Source organism: Ammospiza caudacuta, chromosome 10 (assembly GCF_027887145.1).
Source record: "Ammospiza caudacuta isolate bAmmCau1 chromosome 10, bAmmCau1.pri, whole genome shotgun sequence".
NCBI lineage: Eukaryota > Metazoa > Chordata > Aves > Passeriformes > Passerellidae > Ammospiza > Ammospiza caudacuta.
Window position 1 is genome coordinate 22,889,221 of NC_080602.1, and position 22,808 is coordinate 22,912,028.

At 41.0% G+C, this 22,808-nt stretch overlaps 1 protein-coding gene across 1 annotated transcript in view; it reads left to right on the top strand.

The window, feature by feature from the left end:
* Nucleotides 1–22,808, top strand: part of MCTP2 (multiple C2 and transmembrane domain containing 2) — a 107,488-nt gene that overhangs the window by 78,925 nt on the left and 5,755 nt on the right. Inside the window, exons 19-22 of the mRNA XM_058811034.1 lie at nt 5,979–6,101; nt 8,924–8,965; nt 18,834–18,943; nt 21,292–21,401. Coding sequence (XP_058667017.1) covers nt 5,979–6,101; nt 8,924–8,965; nt 18,834–18,943; nt 21,292–21,401 — 385 coding nt within the window. The remainder of the gene's footprint in view (nt 1–5,978; nt 6,102–8,923; nt 8,966–18,833; nt 18,944–21,291; nt 21,402–22,808) is intronic.

Here is a 22,808-nt window from a genome sequence, read left to right on the forward strand (position 1 = left end):
GCTTGTTGTTTGTTATCCAAGGCATTACCTGAGGAAAAAAAAAACATTAGCTTCATGCATATGGTAAAACAAATTGTGCAAACATGTCCTTTATTTCTACCTCTTGGTTCTGTGCAGTCACACTTTAGGCAGACTGAGGTTTTTTGATTCTTTGGTGTGGCTTTTGGGATGTTGAAGTGGATTTTTTGTGCCTTTGTTTTTGAATTCCGGTTGTGCTCACAATTACTTCAAAGAGCTTTTTGCCTTCTGGTACACCCTCAAAAAAATTAGTAAGTTGAACGCTGGTGTGTGGAGCAATGCAGAGATGATTTGTAATGTGGCATAAATATTTAAAGGCCTCCATTCCTTCAGGTCATTTTTGATTTTGGTCATTGCCGTTCAATACAGCGCACGTTCCGCGCCGCCGTCGAGATGCTCCCCGTTCTTCTGCCAGGGACACAAAAAACAAATTGAATCTAAAGTAAATAGGTTTCTTCTGCCGGTGCTGGTTTATTTAAGTGTAATTTCTCTTCCTGCCACGTTCTCCAGCACAGCATTGCAATGAGGGAGTGACTCTGCTCAGAACTGACCCTCCTTGAGCTCCAGTTTCGCAGCTGTGAAGTGCAGTAAGAGCACGCTGTGAGGTGAGGGAGCATCAGGTGAATGTGGGAAGGAGGGTATCAGTCACAAGGACTCTGGAATGCCTCTTTGGAAGAGGATCTTTAGTGGGAAGTACATGCTATGTGGTTTCCTCAACCTTTTTTTTGCTGTGCCTCGAGATGGGGCTGTATTAAGATAATTTCCATTCTTTTTCATAACTTCTTTTTTTTAATACTCTCACTATTCCATGCAAAGCCAGCCCAGGAGCACAGCCCTCACTGCTGCACTCCAATCAGGCTGGGCCCTCACCAGGCACCCTGATTTTTGTCAGTGGAGGCTCAGCCCTGCTGTGTTCCTGCATCCATATCGCCCATATCTGGAAGAGATGTCTCCATATGCACAGCTATATGTGCACAAATGTACTGCTCTCTGTGAGTGTGTTCATTCTCTCCTCTGCTCTTGTGCTCTCCCTGTCTAAGGGCAGGAATAAGTATCTGTCAGAAATAATTTGTTGTCGACAGGCTTATTGCCTCCAAGGGATTCGAGTGCCCTTTTGGGGAGCCAGTATCTTATGTTATTGGCTAATATCCTGTATTTTGTTTGGAGCAGAAAGCTTAGAAACCCCCAAAAAATTGAGAATTCATCTCTGAATATTTATTCTCAAAAATTTCTTCTTTTTTATGGGCTTCATTTCTGCATTCATGGCAACTTGAAAGTCTGTAGCCCAGAAATAAGTTAAAAACACAAAATTCCTCTCCCCTGTAAATAAGGGGGAGCACGTCTTTCTGTTTCAAATCAAATTCACTGATCTGGTTTAGTGTAGCTCAGTTCAAAACCAAACTTGGACGTTCACAGCAATATCAGCCCAAGTTTTTCTCATGCCTTCACAAGTTACACAGAACGTGTTTATAAATCGCGAGGAAACTTTTGATGAAGCTGTTAGAAGTTTAGAGTTCAGTTAAATTGTGGGTTTTGAAACTTGGGGTTTCAAACAATATTTTTCACAGCTCTGCTGATGAGGCATTTCATTAGCATTGGAGCCTGCACTGACCAAGAAAATAACTTTATACCATAGATTCCTCGCATGCATTTAATCTCCTTTCACTTTTATTTCTTCCATCTGATGGAATGTATCACTCTCCTCCCATCACTCGTCTCCAAGAGTTATTCTGTCACAAAATACAGCATCCCTCACTGCACCAAAAAGGCTTACCAGGTCAAAAAGAGCCTGTTAATTTTACAGTTAGAAAAATTGTAATTATTGTGTGGAAAAATCACGCAGAAAATCCTATCTTGTGCTAGGTTTCTAAGCCTCTTAAAACTGTTCTATCCCATGACTGTGGGTTTGCTGGTGACAAATGTTTTATGGGCATATTTTAGTAGACACCCGTCTAAAATCTGGTCTTAATAGTCAGATGCTAAATTGGAACCAGAGCGGCAGAAAAACCAGATTTGAAACGTGTTTCTAAGGGTTTGTTTTTACTTTCAGTTGAGACTGCCTTCTCTCATCTTTTGTGCTGCTGTCAAAAGGGCCACTCTCTTGGTTGTTCAAACTCCATGCTTCTTGACAGGAACAGTTGGACCCCTCTTCAATGATTTTCAGATGAAACAGCTCCCAAACCTCCAGAGCTTTAACTTGTAGTTATTAGGCCCTTTGAAATAGCAACACATTAATCAGCTGAAATCAAGTGGTCCTTTCTCCAAGGCTGTGATATTGCTGTTGTCTTTTAGGTAGAGCTTTAGTCTAAATATTAGTTTCAAGAGCTCTTTTTTTTCTTTCTTTTCCTCAAGATAGGTCTATCCTGTTCCTGTTTCTATTTTGATCATTGTTTTAGAATGCTGTGAATTAAAGTGCTCACTTTTATAATGGGCTTTTATACTCTCAAACTGCATTAAAGGGAGTAGTGTGGAAAACTCTATTCTACTACTTTAACTCTTAGTTTAGAAATTGGCTGCTGTGCTTTTAACTTCCCCCACGAGCAGTGTGAAGCCCGGCAGAAAAAGTAGCAATTAATGTAATGGATTTTGTCTGACAGAACTTGGTCTAGCAACAAGAAACATTGAAGAAAGGAATGGTTTGTTGAAACTGGATCATTTGAAGCAGGGCCATGGTTTGTGTCCCTGACTTCTGTGGCACTGGGAAAGTGATCTGAACCTGTTAATGGGTTCTTTTTCTAGTTTATGCATTAGGAAAAAGCAGACTGGGGATGACAAGAAATCAAGATACTCTTTCTTGCATTAGCTGTTATTTACATCAGCAGCTGAAGCATTCTTGAGTTTTAGCATGAAACTATTGATAAGAAAATAATTAAGGGAGCATAATTCAAGAACTCCCAGGCATAAAGTATCACTGAGGAGAGAGTAAAAACATGCATGATTGAGGGCCTTGTCATTTGGGGAGTGGATACCTGTGTCACAGGGCTGCTGGTGCTGTGGTCAGTGTCAGGGAGCTCCCTGAAAGTTGATAAAATAGGACATGGGCCTGCTTGGGATCTGCTTTGAAAACTCATGCTGCAGAACGATTCAAAAGGCTGTTAGAACAGCAGAAATATTTCTATTCGCTCTATAAACACACTCTGAACTTTTATTATGTACTGTATGTTCACAGCAATCATTTCCCATACCTCCGAGGCTAAATAATTTCTGAATAGCTAAATCAATTTGTCCTGTGTCTGTGTCGTGTCACAGTAATGAAAGTTCCCTGTACTGTGGCAATAGCAGCAAAGCAGCTCTTGTTAAGGAGATGTGGGAGCTCTATCAAAGCTTCACTGTCTGAGTTATAACTCAGCAGTTGATTAACCAGCCAGCATCAGAAAGGAGGAGACAGCATGCCTCAGCTACCCATTGAGCCCACAGTGAGATCTTGTAATGAAGCTTTATTTGAGGTCTGAAACTTAATAATACACAAAATGTACTGTAAGATCTAAAATCACCAAGGTCTTGGCTTCGTAGCTTGCCTGAGTGACCTGTGATTGCAAGGTTGTGTTGCACTTGCAGCCGAGCAGGGTGATGTTCACATGGGATGGTGACAGATGCACTAAAATTGGGTCAAGTCCTGCAATTGAGTGAATGAAGAGAGGTTCCTCAAGAGCTTCATTGACTCCTTGTAGGACTTTGCCTGGCTGGCTGCTGGTGGGGTCTTTTTGCTGCATCAAGGGAAGGCTGAGTTTGCTTCTACCCCAGGGAGGAGGTGCAAATGCAACCCCCTCCCCTGGGCTGAGGCAAATGTTTTGAATTAATATCTGGAAATGGGAATTTCTATGAAAGGAATTTACGTAAGGATCAGATGTATGTTTGTATGGATGTCTTTTTTTAATCTATGTGTGCCTGAGAAAGATACCTGTGGAGATGTGTATAATAACAGGTCCTTGTTCTTTAAGTAACATTTAGGGTAGGACAGAAGCTGTTATCACCTTCACTTTGTCTTAAAAGACAAGCATATATTCATCCAAGGGAGTTGGAATAGCTTCAGAGGAACTTGTTCAGGTTAGAACTTTTCATTTATGGGGGACGTTTTAGCTGGGAATATCAAAACTATTGAAGGTTTTATTAGCTAAAGTTATGCATGACTCCTATAAGACAAATCAAGTACCAATTCTTGGCCTGGATTCACGTGTTTCTGTTGCCTTGCTTACATATGAAATGTGGCTGTGTGAATCATTATCACTTCTAATTTTTTAGTATGTTGAACAACAGGATCAAAAAAGGAAAAAAAAACCCAAACCAAATCGTCTTCCACATTCCTGTGCTGCAAATCAATAGCATGGGGATATATTTCCTGGATGTCAGCCCATTTTATAAATGAATATATCTTGAAGATCGCTTTACAGGCCAACAAATGCCAAGAACAGGATGACAGTTGAATTCCTTGCATAGCAACAGCTAACATGAAATCAGGTGCACTCCAGAAAATGCAAGTGCTGTTTGGGCAAGGTTATGGATACAGGCATTGTTTCTTGGTTTATGTTTGGCCCATGGCAGGTATTAGCTGGCCATTTGTCTGATGTCAGACAAGTCTTTCTGTTTAAAAAGTTAAAAAGCTGCTGTCTTGTGGGGGTGTAAATTCTCACACTGCTGAATGCAATGGGAAGTGTTTCTTTGGTACAGTGTGGTTACACTTTCAGGTCCATAACACAAAATACATTGCCATTAATGTCCCATTCTACAACTGCCGGCATTGTCTTTTTATGTAGTATTTGGCAAGCCAAAGATGAGGCGAGGTAGAGATTTAGTTTCCTCATCACCCAAAGAGTTTTCCCCTTTGTTGTTGTTTGAGATACTTTTACTGGATCTGACTCATTTCAATTTACCTGTATTATTCTAAAAATGTGGTTGTTGTTTTTGATCAAACCAGTTTCTTTTGGGGAAAGAAAAATCAGAAAAATGTGTTTGTGCCTTGTCTTTGAAGGAGATTGCTTAAAATAGCTTCAAGTTGCTACCAGCATTAGGCAGTTCTGGAAACACTATGTCTGAGTAGAAAAGGAAATGGGATCACAACATACATTTTATGGCAGTTCTGGATTTAGTTTATTAACTTTTCATTGCCAACCCCTCCAAGTTTGCAGTCTGTTCAGGTGTTGTTGGTACTTGTAAGATAGGATTGCAGTTTGGCTTGATGCAGTTTTTTTGAAAAATCCTATGTGCTTTTTAGATCCCCATCACATTATTTGTGTGTTTTGCAGTTCCAGTTTTGGCTTCTGGTTTTGCTTCTGGTGAGTTTTGTCAGATACCAGTCCAAACAGACAGACTCATACTGGCTGTTAGGAAAAGAGACTCCAAAAAACCAGTGAAATCAGAATATGCTGTGCTGAAAAATGGCAAGAGTATGAGAACGGAGACTATGCTGACTGGATCCCTTTCCAAAACAATGAATCGTGTGCAGCCTAAGGCCTTGCCTCCTGCAAGGTGACAGTCCTTTCTCTGTGCTGCTGTGCCAAGAGTATTGGTGGATTAATGGTGAGGATGCATTTGCTGATCATCCCCTGTGGAGTGACAAGGAAGCTCCTGTTGCACGAGAGGAAAATGCTCTTCCCTAGCCTGGAGAGGACCCCTGGCAGTTAGAGTTTGATGAGTGGAGCAGGTTGACCTCTCTAATCCATCTGTTGTACACCAGCACCAAGCACAAAAGGTTTTCAGGCTGGAGGGATCCCAGGAAGGAGTGGAGAAGCTTTGGGCTGACCTCGTGTTCATGGCTTCTCCTTCCCCAGGTACAGGGGAGGAGAAGCCAACAAGCAGCAGCCTAATGAGCTCACACAGAAGAGAGGGAGCAGATTTCTTTGCCAAAATAGTAATAATCTGGGTGGGGTTAGCAGAGATTCAAGGCTGAATGTGCACAGTGATGATGGCTGACAGCCTTTCTTACATGTCTCTCTGTTTCCACACTTGTCTGTGTTCTCCAGGTGTTTGTGGTCACCGTCTGGACCGTGGAGCTGTACATGGTGCCCCTGGCCTTGCTGGTGCTCTTTGCATACAACTTCTCCCTCGTCACAACAGGGAAGGTCAATAATGCCCAGGATGCCCAGGCAAGTAGAGTGACATTTCTGGCAGCCCCAGTTTGCCCCGGGTGAAGCATCACACATTCTATTGGCATTAAGTTGATTGTGTGGCTAAACACTCTTGTTTCAAAGTTACTGAAAAGAAACCTCAACCCTCTCAATTTTCATTATTCAATTAGAGCAATAAAACATTCAGAGTAGTAGGAGAAGAAGATGAGAGTGTGTAGGAGGTGGATTTCGCTTACTAAATACCTACAAACGTTTTTAAGTAGAATTAAAAAAGGTTTGCAAAGCAGCAAGTTCCTAAAAGCCATTCCCCTCCTGCCACTGCACTCTGCAAGACACTCATGATTCGTGTTTCACAGAAGAGGAAAGTCAGTAGAATCCAAAAGAAAGTGTAGTTCTTTTAAGCCTTGTCCTGTGATCTGAGGTCTTAAGAAGCTTTTATTCCTCTTTCCATCCTCAGCTCTTAAAGACCCAAAAATTTTTTGGTTTTTTCCCCCAGAAATTTAAGCTTTGGTTTTTAACTTGGGAGAAAGGAAGGTTTAAACACAGAAATAATCACCAAGTGTGACAAAGTCCTACTGTTGGGGTATGAAATGATTGTTTGATGTTGACTACTGTCTTTAACAATGGTAATTTGAGCTAGAAAGGAGAGTAAATTCATGAATATCCATAATATTCTGTTTTTAAAAGGGAAATAAGTACAGTAATGAAATGGAAGTCAGAGAATAGCTTCCTTCTAACTTTTGATTAAAAGATAATTGGCTTTGGTAACCATGAAGAATACCTTTACCTAAAATGAGTCAAGTGGCATAGTATCCTATAACTAAAAAATTCAATGGCATTTTTATTAGTTTTTGTGTGAAAAATTTGCTCCTGGTTTAGTTTTCATCCACTTCCAAGTGGAAAGATTCTTAGAAAACAGGAGAAGTTGCATTATCCAGACCAGAGGAGGCTTAATTTGAAAACATGGTAAAAGAAATGCCTTTCTTCAGTTTCAGCCGAGTCCAGAATAATGCAGAAAGATACTGTGTGTCTTCAGTGACTACTTGATTTCATCAAGAAAAGCAGAGCTTCCCATGTGGGAGAATCCCAGGCAGACAGATGTTTTTGTTTTTAATACAAAAGGCACTAAAACTAACAATAATAACCTACCCAGAAAAAAAAAAAAATACAGAGAGGGTGCCTTCCAGCCCCTTTCCTCATCCTGTGGTGAGTTTGTTGCATGTTCAGGTGAGGAGAGTCTCACATGAGACAGAAAAATTGAGCAGAGCATCAGATGGACTCTGCAAAAAGGCTATTTCTAAAAATACAGCTAATTGTGGTAATACTAAAGAAAGGTCCATCAGGAATTTGGCTCTTTTCCTGTCACACATTCTGTAAGCAGTGCCATGCCATGAAATTCAGGGGTGCATTTTGCATAAGCAAAATCACACGTCTGCCAAAGTGCTTTGCAGGATTGGGATCATATGGAACAAGTAGTCAAAGTGCCTTTAATATTACCTGATTCCTTTTTTATGTGTGTCTATGATTCTAACCATCTGTAGGTCAAAAATAGACAATCAGGTGCTAGCCCCAGTCACATCTGTCCTGCAGATGAGAAAAGGTTTTCTTCAAAATACCAATGCTTTTTACACAGTCATTTATTTGTTTTTTGCTTCTTCAGGCCTTGGCTGGATATTCACTGCCTTTGGTTTTTGTGTGCCAGCACATGCATTTTGTGTGTACAGAGGAATGCAAGCAAGAGTCTTTGCAAAAGTGAACCTCAAATTCTCTCTGATTTCTGTGCTATAAAATGTGAATAACAGTATTAACCTTGTACTCCTCATCCACTTGCCAGGAGGCTAAATTCGTGAATATTGGTAAAATGTTTTATGATTTACAGATGGGGAGCTTCTATAGAAATTTAAACCATGATCAGTGTTAATTCAGCTGCTCAGGGTATTGCAAAGAGCCAAAGAATAAATCTGGCTATCTGAACTCCCAGTATCTTTTACATTCTAGATGAAACTGCTATTCAGAAGAAAAAAAGAAATTTAAAAACTCCAAAAGAGAAACACCCAACCCCCTAAGAAACCCGAAATTCAAAACATCTTTTTATTGTGATTCTTCACATTCTTTGCATGTTTTCTGTATTTAAACTTGTAGTACACAGATTCAAATGTAGCTATTAAATAACCAAGAAAAAAAACCTGGAGGACCCTGTTAAAGGCTCAGCTTGTTAAATACCTGAATTGAAAGCCAAGTGCTCCTAATTCCAAGCCCTCGCCAAGTCTTTTGTTTTCTGTCCTACCTGTCAGCACACAAGTTAAAGGGAGGAAATAATGCTGCATAGAAATCTGACTGGGATTCTATGTGAGATTGATTATGTTCACACTAATGTGTTTTCTAAAGTCTAATGTTGCAGTAATGGCCCTAAAGGGAGGGAGCAGTCATTGTGGCAGTGGGGATGGAACAAGTTGAGTATAGAGTCCTCAGCCTTGACATACCAGTTGGTTCATTTGCAAGACTGAGAACAAAGCTGTTTACAGATAGTAAAAGTTGGCAATGTGTTTGAAAGCCTGTTGCCTTCAGATTACTGGACACGGCCACTAATGCTTTATTTAGACTTAAAATTTGTATAGGGTATTGCATGCTTTGTTCAGAATACCACAAAAAAGAAAAGTCCTTGAATAAAAAACACTGTTTTGGAAAGGAGAAAGTGGTGGGTTTTTTAAATGACTTTCAATAGAAGTGGGAGAAAATTGTATAGTGAAACTTTGTGGGAGTATCATAAGCTTTTTGAACATTGCCTGTCACTAAAAAATAATTGTTGTGTTTTGTAACATGGACATCTGCTTCTGCAGGAGCTTATGGGCTTGTATGAAGAAGAGGATGAAGATGATAAGGTAAGCATATCTCACGACTGTGTTGGCTAGAATCAGAGGAAAGGTGGGAGAACACAAACAAATAAATCTCTCCATAAATCTTCAGTTATTGTCTGTATTAAAAGAGTTGTCAGCAGTTTGCTGCTTGGCAGGTTCGAAAGCAGGAAGGGTTTGGTTTGTGTAGCATCCCAGAGCTGGTGATACCTGTGCGAGACCTGAACAAGAACTGAGTGTGAGCAGCCCCAGGCTGAGCCTGGCCTCTCAGTGGGCACACGCTCATGGATGTTTGGTGCAGGAGGTGCAGAGATGCACGCAAGGATGTGCAATCCCCCCTCGCTGCTGGTTGACATTCCCCGCTAATGGCTTTCCCCAAACAATTTGGCATTTCCACTTCACTAGGCCAGAATTGGTGTGATTTGTGGAGGGCTGGTTAGAATTTTCTCAGCATTTCTTTCAGAGCCTGGGAAAAAAAACAGTTTTAGTTCAGCAGCTGAAATGTGGAAAGAATTGGAATTGGCAAGGCCTGTTTTTTATTTTATTGGAACATACTTACTCATTCTTCTCACTGTGAAAAATTCATTGGATTTTTTTCCAAGTTTATCAAACCACAGTGACAAATGATAAAAGGATTAGAGGGCATGACATATGAAGAAAGATTAAGAGAACTTAATGTATACAGCTTGAAAAAACATAAGTAAGTGAAGGAGGATCTGATAATCTATAAATACTTTAAAGCTAAAAGGTGAGGAATTATTTAACGAGCAACAGCATGCAAAGGAACATTAGCTGTTAGGAAAAAAATGTTCATGAGGGGATGTGAAACTTTCAAATTGCATACTAAGTTAATAAGACTCTTCTTGAATATTCTGTGTTTTAAAAATGCTACAGTGAAATTGTTGATCATTAAGAAGCAAATCAATAATGCAGCTAGCGAGTGCACCTTAACTCTTCTCAGTCACAGACCCTAGGAATGAAGCTCAGCAGACTAATTGATGTGAATAGTTATTTAAATTTAACTTGCTTCTCTGCTGTGCTTATATTTTAATGAGCAGCTAGAAATCCATCAAAGTTACAAAGTGAAGTTTAGGCAATCCAGCTGAATTACAGGTTTCTTGCAACACACAGTAGTTGTTTAAATGTTCTCATTTATAATTTACTCTTTGTATTGTAAAATTTGTCAAGTGAATGGACCAATATCTGAAACTCTTCAAAAGCTGCTAAATGAAAGTTGCATCTTTTTCAAAAGAATACTGTGTATCTGTAGAAGTCAATAATTTCTATTTAGTGGGTATCTGGTTCTAGACATTTGTGTTATTTGTGTGATGCCTAAAGGTGTAACTTATTCACTGTAACAATCCCATTTATTTTTTTTTTCTATTTTAATATTCCTGTTTTTCCCTTGCATGTGCTGAGGTGGGAAAAGAGAAGTAAGAATGTACTAAATAGGTATCAAATCCTCTGTTTCCTGTGGTGTGCAATAGATTCATTGCTGCTAAGATATTCTAGGTTACATTTGCCCTACATTTAACTCCAGTGACTTTGGTTCTCTCTGTACAAATACAACAGGGTCACTTCAATATGGATTTAATGAACTTCGTTTTTGTCTCCCTCCAAACAGCTTCGCTGTTATTCCCTTTCTTGGCTTATTTTACCAAAGTGTGCAGGTTTGGTAAAACTCCTGGGAGTCAGCATTGAGCTGTTGATGGTTTGGCCTTGTCATTTTTAATGGGAGCTGCCTCTGTCTCCATTCCACACAAATTTCAGGACTCTCTGACACAGAGCTGGTAGCACTGGCTAAAGCCTCTCACAGCAGATAGCCCCAGCAGGCTTTCTCACGAAGATAACGCTTTACATCCCAACATTCCAGTTCTTATGGATGGGATTCTGGCACAGAGTTGCTAGAAGAGACAATTGCCAGCCCCTACATTTGTCCCATGGCCAGTGCTGTCAGAATTGCTTTAATGTCTTTACTGTGCCTTGTGTGTACCCCCGTGCAGCAGTGATGGGCCATGCTTGCACTCCCATGACTTGCATCTTCAAGTACATTAGGTACATCTTTAATTACATTAGGTACATTCTAAGATACTTTTCCAAGTCTGAGGGTGGCCAGTGCTCTCTGGGGAGTGTAAGAAAAATGTAATTTTATGACACTATCTCATGGCAATGTCAACATTTAAACAGACAAGTCTACTTTAAAAAGAAGTCTGTGTATTTTTTTTTCCTCCCTAATACAAGAGCTCCCAAAGTTGAAATCTGCTAGTTGGGTTGTGGTGTACGAGGTCACTGTTTCTGTTTCCTGTCATCCTGCTGTATCAAAATACTTGCATACAGAGCCCTTCTGGGTTCTGCTGCCTGTTAGACATAACAGACCGTGCTTCTGGGAATTGTAACACACCCTCGAAGAGATGAACTGTTTACAAATTATAAATACACAGACACTTAGTTCAAAAACCCAAGAGCAGATTAACTCCCTCCACCTAGACTATCTGTCTTAAATGACAGGGCTTAATTGCTGACTCCCCCATCGTTTCCCCCTCTGCCCTCCCCACATACCAGCACGGAGGGCTGTAAAAGATAGCAGTGCTCTGTCCCTTTGGCACCAGCTCTTCCCTGGATAAATGCCTGCTCGGATTTGTGCCATCTCGGACACGGAGTTCAGGCTGTGTCCTGCCAGCTCTGGGCTCTGTCAGCCTCAGCAAGGATTGTTTTAAAATTACATCGCTGCAGCATCCTTGGTCTGCCAGTAAGAAGGTGTAGACAAGCTGCATGCAACTCAGTTTGTCTGATTCTTGACTAGTTCTATTTATTTTATTTTATTTTCTGTTTCTGATAATGACTGTAGAGTTTCAAGAACAGACAGTTACCCTGTGAATGATTGTGTCATAGCACCAGACTGAAAAGAGCCTTGGAGTCTTCTCCATTGTCTGAATAAAAGTTTACATCTCCGCAACAGACAAAGATTAATTTAGTTACATTTTCAGGTCTGGTAACTGATTCAAAGAAAATCAGAGACAAAAGTAAATCAACAACAATTTCTATGTGAAGTTTTTGTTGATTTTTTTTGGTTTTTTTTTTAAGAGTTTTTGTCCTGTGGTGAGGCAGTGTAGTCCTGCTTGGCTAGTGCAATGTAACAGGGAAGAACCAAATGATACTGTGGCTTTAAGCCAAGTTATTTGGCAACTTCCAAGAAATGTTTAGTATTGGAAAAAAAACAGAAGTGGAAGAAAATCACCAAAGAGTAAAAATTCAATGCCTTTAATGTAGGAAATTCTCTGTCAAAAATAGGTACCGAAGATATACAAAGTTTTATGAACACAATTCAAAAAGACTCCAGCTGAACAAATTAAAGTCAAATCCATCCAGTAGCAAAGAGCTGACATTTTCCATTTGAGTTAGATTCAGCATGTGGAAACCTTCCGTATGGATCTTATTTGTACGGGTGGATTACGATGAAAATTGCATTAATTTTCTCCGCAGTAAAGGTCAGTAATTGAAACATGAACCAAGAGTCTATTGTGTAAGATGCTATATCCCCATACTTAGGAAAGGTCATTCAAGACAATATCATCTCATTGTTTTCTTCCCTGGAAGTATAAATAATTTCATTAATTTTTTTTTTCTTTTTCTCTTCAATACAACAATTGCAATATAATATTTCAACATCCCCCATTAAGATTGCTGAAGAGAAGTGATGGTAAGGACTTGAAAATGCCCTGTGATAGACAGGGTATGTTCAGACTGACAAGGAGCATCCATGTCCTCCAGAAAACTGTGGGCAAGAAGACCCAGTGCAGGGGTTGCTTTGGTTTTGCTTTGCTCTTTTCCTGGGAGCCTTCTTTGTACAAGAAACTGGAAGTTAAATGGTCTCTTTTAAAATCTTATTTGAACAGCAGCATTGTCCAGGGCTGCTCTTATCTGTAGCATCCCATAAACTGGCACAGTTCTTATATCAGTGCCATGAGCCACCCATTCATAGGTTTAGAGGTGGAGGAGAGAATGGTGGTAGAGAATTCTCCCTCTTAAAGAGGATTGCCTGCCTAGATGTAGGTAAAAGCCAACACTGCAATTTCTCTAAATCTCTGGAAAAATTTAAAGTAGCACTAGGCAGGTCACTGGACCCAGCAGATGAGCCTCAGGGAGTTCTCCTCCCTTAAAAATTCCAACTGTTCATAATATTGTTAAATTTTATTTTGAATTGGCCAGATATATGAATAGATACCTCTTTCTCCTGTACCCCAAATTGCTGAAGGTCATTACCTAGATTATAGATGATGATCCAGGAGTTTTAACTCTAATAACCATGTGATTGTTCTTAAGTCTCATGTGTTTCCAGGAGAAAGCACTTATTTTGACAAAATTTATTTTCTTTCTCTTTCCAGTTTTTAAATCAAAGATGACTGATGACTTTTATCTCCATTCAGGATTGATTCTTGCTTCTTAAGCATGTGTTCCTCACCTGAATTGTGTTTTATTCTATTGTGACTGCTGATACTGCTTGAAAACCTGTGGCAATACCAGTGAAGTTTTGGGTTTACAGGTCTGTGAAAACGTGAGCATGTACAGATAATGCTTCTTAAACCCCCTGCATTTCATGCCTGTGCATAGAGAAAGAAACTGAATTATGACCAAGAGTTTTTCACATAAGATTTTTCTTGGGCTTGGCTTAGGAGAATTTTGCTGGTCCCCTGTGCATGGATGAAATTCATCTAATGCAGGCAGAGAAAGTGCAGGCATGGCTGGACAAGGCATGGAGTGGTCATCTTCTGCCCTTCAGGGAGTGTTCCCCAGCCTGAGCTGTAGGATGATGTGCTATTGCCTTCCAAATGTGTCCTTTTAAGACCAGTGTTGCTCCCCTTCATACCAGCCTGAAGTGATTCTATTGGCTCTGGTGGAATTATTCCAGATTTCACACCTTTTTAACTGAGAGCATAAATTGACCTGTACGTGTCGCATTTCCTCTATTTGGCGATTATTTCGAGTACGCTTGGATCCGCTAAATTTCCGCAGGCAGGCAGGCGGGCACGTTTGCGGCGTGGCGTTAATAAACGAAAAGATCCTGTGATGCACAGTTGCAGGGCCGCACGAGGCAGTTGCTCAGAGCTTGGCGGCCGTCCCCTCGGCGTGGGGCACGCAGCACAGGGCAGGGCAGTGACTCAGCGAGGCGCATCGCTGGGCTCCGCTCTGCAGCCCTTGGCTCCCACCGAAGGCAGGAGCCCGCTCAAGGTTGCTGTGGTGACTGTTTGCACAGCTCTGCCTGGAATTCGTCTCCGCTACCAAGAGACTGTCTGTCACTGCATGGCTGCCACCTCCCACAAGAGCTTCGTTCTGCTGCTAGACTGGAGCGGTAGTGAAGTGTTCCCTGCTGGCAGCAGAGGCCAGTGGTCTGCTGTTTACGCCCAATAAAATCCTTTTGGTTTCAGAAGTTCTTCATGGACGAGTGTTTTGGCCCTGAGATGTTTTTTTGGCACAGCTTTTGCTGGACACCGGTAAGGTCTGAGGTTTGTAGTCCAGCAGAGAGCAAGTTGCAAATTAAATCCAACTTTGCCCAGCTCTGCTTTTCCCTAAATAACTACAGCATGTTTTTTTTTTTTTGTTTTTTTTTTTTTTTTTTTTTTTAAGCAGAATAATAGTGGAGCAAAAAGGAATGCATGCCTGAGCTATTTTCCTTTCTTTTCCCTTTCCATCAATCTTGTTTGTTGCTGATACACTGAAGAATTAATAACTGGTACATTAGATAAATCCTGGTAAAACATCACCCTAATGTGCTTGTAGCAGCAGTAGCATAATGAGACAGCTACTGTAAGAAAGCTAATCCTGAAAGTTAGGCCAACCCAGGGCTTGGCAGACTAATTCTTCCAATCCCTGAAGAGATCCAGGATTTTCATTCCTGACTGAGCTGCCTGTATCCTGTTTTCTTCCTCCTTTTCATTAATCCATATTTATGTTTTCTCCTCCCCTTTTCCTCATCCTTGCCCCCAAGTGTTCCTCAGCTTTATATATTGAGTTCCCCTTGGCATGCCAGAAATCTGCTGATGAATACCACTTGTTTGAAAGTTGCATGCAAGATTTTTCTCTGCAAGTGTTTTCTATGAAATCCAAGTGAGCAAGTATTATGTAGAACTTACCCATGGCTTCAAGCCTAACTTTTCCTTGTGTGCATATGATACTTGCAGTATACATCAGAAATACACTTAGAGAACAACAGCAAAATTTGTCTGTGCAATTGGAGCATTGCTTGCTGCTTTGGATGTATCCAGAGGAAAAATATTTGAAGGATAGATTTAAAAAATAGGAAACAGCTTTCTGTAAAGATGAAAGCTATTAATCATTGAAACAAATGATCAAAAGAAGTTAGGGGATCTCCACCATCCAAGCTTTGAATTCAGTAATGGATGCTTGGCTAGAGAAGAAGCACTAATGGGTGGCATTTGGCCTTTGTTCCAGAGCAGATGATTGAAGAATTTTGCCTTCAGTGTCTTCCCCCATAACTCTTAGGATTTTTCCCGCGCAAGAGCAGCTCTGACTGCTGCAGCTTGCCTGTTGTGAATTGCTGTGTGAGTGCTGGGGACATCTTGTCCTGCTCTGCCCCATATTCCCACTCCTTTAAAGTCTTCGGCGTTGGGAGCCCCTCCATGCTGTGGCTGTGTGAAGGTTTCTTTTGCAACTGACCCTAAATGTCTCAGAGCAGCATGAGCTCCTTCTGGGGAAGGGAGATCTCAGAGCTGTGGTAGCTCTTTGAGTGTGTTTATATGTCCTGTTTAACTCTTGCATATTTGAGAAATAGAAAACTCTAGGAGCATCTTCTTGTACAGCAGAAATTTGGTCTCTTCATTTCTGATTTCAAGTTGGTGTATGTTAGCTGCAAACAAAAGACTTAATTTCTGAAATTGCTGGGTCTTGGTTGGTATTGTTTTTTTTTTTTTTTTCCCTCCCCTGACACACTTAATCTTTTGTAAACCCCCTTTTGTGGTTTTGTTCAGGCAATTAACGTAGAAATGAAGGATTCTTAAATCAGGAAATGCAAGGAAGAGTTGAAGTAACACACTGATTATATAATTAATTCTCAGCTGTAAATTCATTTTGATGGAGTTAATTCTTTCCCAGAGGCTGGAGACCAGTTTTGGTCCACCCACAGTGCTGTAAGAAATAAAGGACACAAAGGCCTTGAATTAATGGAAGTTATCACAACTGGTTTTAGGGAAATAATGCCAGAAACAGGCAGGATACTTTGTTTTCAATTCATGCAAAAGCTTCTGAGCTGCGATCTTAAGCTACAGGTATCCAAATCCAGTTTTCAAGCAGTGTAATAACATGGAGTCCAAAAGAAATCAGAAAGGAATGACACCTGGAGAGAATGGAGAAGAATTGTCTGGGTGATGGGACATTGCACGGATGAAGAAGTGTGTGAAGTGGAAGATGTATTTTGGATTCTTTCTTTACATTTTCCATGAACATGGCAATGTTCAGATATAGCTCTCTCTATGACAGTTGTCCATTTACTGATAAATAGGGTCCAGTGACTGTCATCCTGATGGACTCTTACTGCTTCTGACAGTGTTTTCTGAGGTGCTGGCTTCACAAAGCATAAACAACACTCCAAAGCCTAAATAATTTGGAAAATCCCATTTGTTGTACTTCATTTGTCTGCTCCTCTGTTGCTTAACCAGTGACCTAATAATCCTGTCCATGTATTTAGACTGCAGGTTTCCAGAACCAAAGAAAAATAATAAAGAAATGACGTTGACAAATTCCCAGGATTTTCAAACAATTATGCCCATCATGCGTACACACAGTTGCAGCCTGTTTTCTCTTGAATAACTAATTTTATTTACAAGGTTTTCTAATCCCAGTTTGTCTCTGCCTTTACATTTATTTGCCGTATTTTGCATCAGAAATTGAAAGTACTCTTGTCCAGGGGTGATTTTAGCATGCAGCCAGGTGAGCATGGGCATGCAGTTGTCATAACTTAGGGACTGGCAGTTTCTGGTTTATTTATTTTTATTTTCTGGCTCTGCTTCGTGGCTGCAGAAGGAGTTGTGTTGTGTTGTGTTGGTTAAACTGTGTTATCACCGCATCTCTGAGCTCCATCGAGGATGTGTAAATGAAGTCAGCATGATGCAGGCAGAGCTGGCAGATGATCTGCCTTGCAGCTCCGGGCAGCAAGAGTAGGCTTGCCCTGCAATATCACTTCATTTAAGTGGTTTCTTTACCCCTCTGCCTGAATCTGGACAGAATGAAATTCCCACTGTCTGGTTTTCCATGAGCTGATCCTCAGCTTCTGCTTGCAAATTTGGTGGGAAAAAAGCCAGCTATGGCCAAAGGACTGTTGTACCATTCCAGTGAGGAAATAGTTAAATATAATTTCAATGTGTCATTTACATTTGAGCCTAACGAGATTATAACTGGAGCTGTGTGAAAATGACTTTTTGGTGCTATTTTCACATAAACTGACTATTTATTTATTTATTTTGTTCTGGGGTTATTTCACACCCCAAGGGTTTCATTTTTTGTTGGTTGTTTTATTAATGTAAAAATACTCATTTTCACACCCAAATGTGTGATTATTTAAAATGCTGCTTCTATTCATTGTGCACTGACTTGCAACCTAAAGGCAAATATTCAAATGTCTGGAGCTTGATAACTCCATGGTGGTTTTGGCTGGCTTTTTAAACTCAGAAATTGCTGGGAAGAGAAATGGGCAGCAAGTAATTCAAAGAGGGATAAGGGCTGCATTCCCATGGCTGCCTCTCAGCATCCAGGGATGGGTCACAGGTTATTCCAGCACCCTCTGCAGAGTGCTGCCCTGCCTCAGCCCCATACAGACCCTCTACTAGCTTGGTGATGCCAAAATGATGGAGCAAGAGCCCTCTCCTCTGTGGCCCTGTGTGATTTTAAACAGCCTCTGACCCTGTCCTGCATGGAGGAGGAATGTGGATGGCATTCCTCTTTACCATCATCTCCCTTCTCTGGGAACAGATTGGTTAAAAAACAGCTTAAAATGATTTGTTCGTTCGTTTTTTGTTGTTTCTTTTTTTTTATTTCTAAATTGGACTGATTTTTAAGTGTCTAAATGTGATGTAAAATCGGTGTCCAGGGCTCTGCATTTTGTAATAAGTGAATGTTTTGCTGATTTCTTGCAAGAATATCTGCAACCACGCCAATTTGCATGCCTGTATGTGTGTTAGATTGCTGGCAAAGAAATGCTGAATGCTGATAATTGTATACTGGTTTTCAAGCCTGATTTAAGTAATTTTGATTTTTAATTCATTCTGTGCTTCCTTTTTATTTCTGCACATGTGTAGTAATGTCCTGTAATGTTGTTGCCTAAAATAAGCAGTAAGAAATGAAGTTGAGATGGCCGCTGCAAAGGGAAAATGACATTTTTTTTTCCTTTGATCTTTTTTTTTCCCCAGTAAAAGAATAAGTCTCTGTATACAGAATGCTCAAAAAATATTGCATTCACTATCTTGCTGCTAATTTATATACACAAACCAGCATGGCTGTGAGGGGCCTACAAAGCTCAGAAATGTGATATTTAGAAGTTCTGCACAAGAATATTTTTGTTCTTGAGGAGCACTGAGCAGCCAGCACCTCTTGTGCTTTTGCATCCAATTGTGTGAAATCCTGGTGGAGATCCTGCAGCCAAGTTGTGTTAGAAGATGAAGAAACCTCTGCCCATGTGTTGAGGAAAAGGAAGAAAATACAGGGATCTATACAAATAATGTTGTTTCTGTGTGATAAACCCAGGGTGTTTGTTCTGTCCTTCCTTCAGTGAAATACTTGAGGTCATGGATGGATCAGCAGTGCTGGAAATCTTATTTTCACCATGTGTCTGTGAACACCCTAGCAAATTATTAAGAGTTTTGGTTTTCTGGTTTCTTTTGATTAGGAATCTGAGAAAAAGGGGCTGATTGAGAGAATCCACATGGTCCAGGAGATCATCATAGCTGTCCAAAGCATCCTGGAAGAAATAGCATCGTTTGGAGAGAGGATTAAAAAGTAAGTAATAACCTTTTCTTGCTTGACCATGACTTGCAATGAAGCAGAACCAGGAGGATCAAGGTGGAGTAATTGTCTTGCTCCAAAAATGGCTGAAAGGTGCAGCAGGCTAAGCCGGCCAGTCCCACCACTGCTTCCTCTCTTACAGTCTTTTATTCCAAAAAACCTTTGCAGAGCACAGAGGAGAGGAGAAGCAGTGTTCCTTACTGATGCAGCTTTCATGTTTGCCCGAATTTTGCTTGTTTGTGATGGGGTGGGGAGTCATGGATGCCACAGATGCTGCTTGAAGATGTGGGCACAGAAGCATCAGGTGTTTCTGCTCAGTCCCATTGCAGAAAGTGGGTGCTGGTGGTCAGTGTTGCCTTTCCCACACCCTCCCCATCCTGACCTGGCTGTTGGGGTCACCAGTCACTTGTGTCCCTGGCCAGCACATTGATCTCCTTCTGCCTTTGCCATTTTGAGCTGTCTGCTTCCTGCTGCTGCCACGAGGAAGCCCAAAGGGGATTTTCAGGGTCTCATGGCAAGGGGGGGACACACAGAGAATATTTCTGACCTTACAAAGGAGGTGAAGAGCCAAAAATAAAAAAAAAAATCCCACGGACAAACACACACAAACCTTTTATAACTCAGTCTTTATTGGAGCTTAATTGATCCATATTGATGTCTGTTTTGAACACAAAGTGATGGTTTGTGACCGAGCCTCACTTTAATGAGGAGCTGGGTTCAAGCTAAAAATACAACAACCACATGTGCTGTGGTGCCACGCTGGACACCCCAGCTGGGGTGGAAGTGGCCCAAAGATGTATTCCAGTCTATGAACAGGGCACTGTTCTGCCCAGCTGCATGGCAGGAAGACTCCAAGCACTTAAACACTATTAATTCTTGCATTCATTTTGCTAACAATGGTCTTAAAGAACACGTTGGGTATTAATGTGGACGCCCGATGTGATTTCAGAAGAATTCTGTTGTAGCTCGGCAGTGATGTGCCATTAAAAAATTGCTATCAAAGTTTTTTTTGTAAGTGACAGACTGAATTGTGCTACAGTTTCCGTCTGTCACTCCAGTTACACAATCACAGGGAGTTTTCATAGTTTAACTCAATTGAGCTGTTTTGCTTTTTTTTTTTTTTTTTGCTTTAACTTAAGCTACATTGATTGATAATGATGGGTCCTCTCCCACCTATTTTTACTTAATATTTAATACGTCTATTGAAGCTTAAATGTAATTCTTGAAGCATCCTATTAATTTTATCTGTCAAGGGAAGTTTGTCTTATTTTATAGCCTGATAAGTGGTCCAGATTCATTCTCTCTTCTTCCTACTCTGCATCATTGTGATATGATGAAGTTAGCAGGCAGATTGTGTGAAACAGAGATGCCCAGATCCATAAATCCTCCTGTGGACTAGCAGGCATCCTTGTAGTCCAGGTATCTCAATATTTGGTGCAAGGCATAGGGTTATGTCTTACAACATCACAGGGGGAGCAAAGTAATTCCAAAGATGTGTTAGCAGTGGCTTCTCACCTTCAGTCCATCATTGACTTGCAGATGAGAGGTCTGAGTGAAATAAAATCCTGTTTTTCCCTACAATGTGGCCAAAGCCTGAAATGCTGTAGTAACTGAGCCTTTCAGGAGTGCTCCTCTTGGGAAAGATCCGATGTGGATTGCTGGAATGCAGAAGCTTGGGCTGCTGCTGGTTTATTGCAGCTTATCCAAGCCAGCATCCTATACTCAGTGTAGTAAAGAATTGCTGGAAATGTAAAGATATAGGACAAAATGTATATATATATATAGACAGATTTATATAGAATATTATGGCCCTAATGTTACGCAGAGAAATTACTCGAACTGCTCCTTCACAGTTTGGCATCATAATCAATCCAGTGCAAGTTATTTGCTGGGGTTGGCTCTGGCTACCTGCCACACCTGGGTCGTGCAGGGGACACACACCTTGTGTCACCCACTGTGACCCAGTGGCTCACCCTGTCTCCAGATCAGATTATCTGCTCATGCATAATGGAGAGCTGAGTGGCCAGCAGGGATGTGTAACAAGTGTGTAACATAGAAGAAGAAACAAAAACAACTCACGTGCCTAACAACTTCACTGAGCTCCCCAGAGCTCCTCTTCTCTTTCCTTATCATGATATCTGCCTCTCAGATATCTCCCTTAATCCATTCTAGCATCCTGATGTAGGAATCTACTTATCCACCTTCCAAAGGGCCTGCAATTTACAGCGTGTCTGACTGCACCAAGCACTGCAAAGGAGTCATTAAATTATTATTGGGTAGCAGAGCACAGACAGTGTCCAAGAACAGAAATGTTGAGAGGGATTGTGTTTTTTTCCTTACAGCACATTCAACTGGACGGTGCCTTTCCTTTCTGTCCTGGCCTGCTTGGTCCTGGCAGCAGCAACAGTTATTTTGTATTTTATACCACTGAGGTACATTGTTTTAATCTGGGGTAAGTACTCCACTGTGTCTCATTTGTATGAGATAAATACAATATATGTCTACAGAGTGAAATCAAACAAGCTTTAAATGACCTGTTACACAGACAAACAAGTGCTGTTGCTTAGAGGTGAATAAAGATGTTATGAACTTCTTAAAATTACCATTTCTCCCCCCTGGGTTATCCGATAATTTGCTTTTCTTAGGGTTCTGTATAAGTTTCCAACAGCACCACAAGAAGAGCATTAGCCTAGATAAGCTACTTTCAGTGTTATTATTCTTCTGCAGGAAAGTAATTAGCTTCCTGGTGCTGGAGCCCTCCAGCTGGGAAATGGTAGGAAGTGGACAAGATGTGTTTGCAGAGCTGGACCATGTGGATTTGGACCCTGGGAGCCTTTTGGGTCTGAGTATCCTGGCAGTCAGGACAGGCTGTGCCCAGTGGGACACACTGAGCATCTCCTTTTGTCATGGATTTGATAGTATTTGTATGAAGATACCTAATGAACTAAAAGAGGAGCTTTTAAAAAGTAAAACTTTCCTGGTGGCATTATGAAGAAATGTGAGGTCATCTTTCACAGAAGGAGATGGCATTCAAGGGCATAGGAGTTAGGGGAATGGCTTTAAACAGCAAGAGGGCAGGTTTAGATTAGATATCAGGAAGAAATTATTTCTTGTGAGGGTGGTGAGGCTCACAGAGAAGCTGTGGCAGCCCCATCCCTGAAGTGCCCAAGGCTTGGTTGGACAGGGCTTGGAACAGCATGGTCTAGTGGAAGGTGTCCTGCCTGTGGCAGGGGGCTGGATTGAGATGGTTTGTAAGACTCCCTCCAAACCACTCCATGATTCCAGGTGCTGAAGGCTTTCTTCCTCTCCAAATCACCTCCTGTCTTATTTAGGGTGCTAACTTTTATCTCGCCTTGAGGTAGAAAGGTGTGGAGAGCACAGTGCAGGTAAATCCTCCCTGAACTGCAGAAGCTCAGCCCTGATGTGCCTCTGAGTTGTAGGGATCCCCTGTGACCCCTGGGCTGAGCCATCAGCTGCTGGCTTGGATGTGGAAAAGGGAGGGAATGAGAAGGTGGCATTAAAAAAAAAAAAAAAAAGCCGTTCTTGGGCAACAGCAACAAAGAAATACAGGATTAAATCAAACAAAAGAAAGAGCAAAAAGAAATGGGAGAAATTGCTGGGAGTAAAAAGTTCAGTAACAAAATATTGTTGTTCCTGTATGGAAGACATGGTGAGTACATGAAAACTATACATCCATTCAACATCATCTAGAGTGACAGGGCCTTCAAATATGATACATGTTAAACAACTACCCTGTGGCAAGGCCTCAAAAGACCTTATGGTATTTTCTGTTTTTTAAAAATCAGGTACACAGAAAATTGTGTTGTCATTTTGCTACAAGTATATGGCTTAAAAGCTG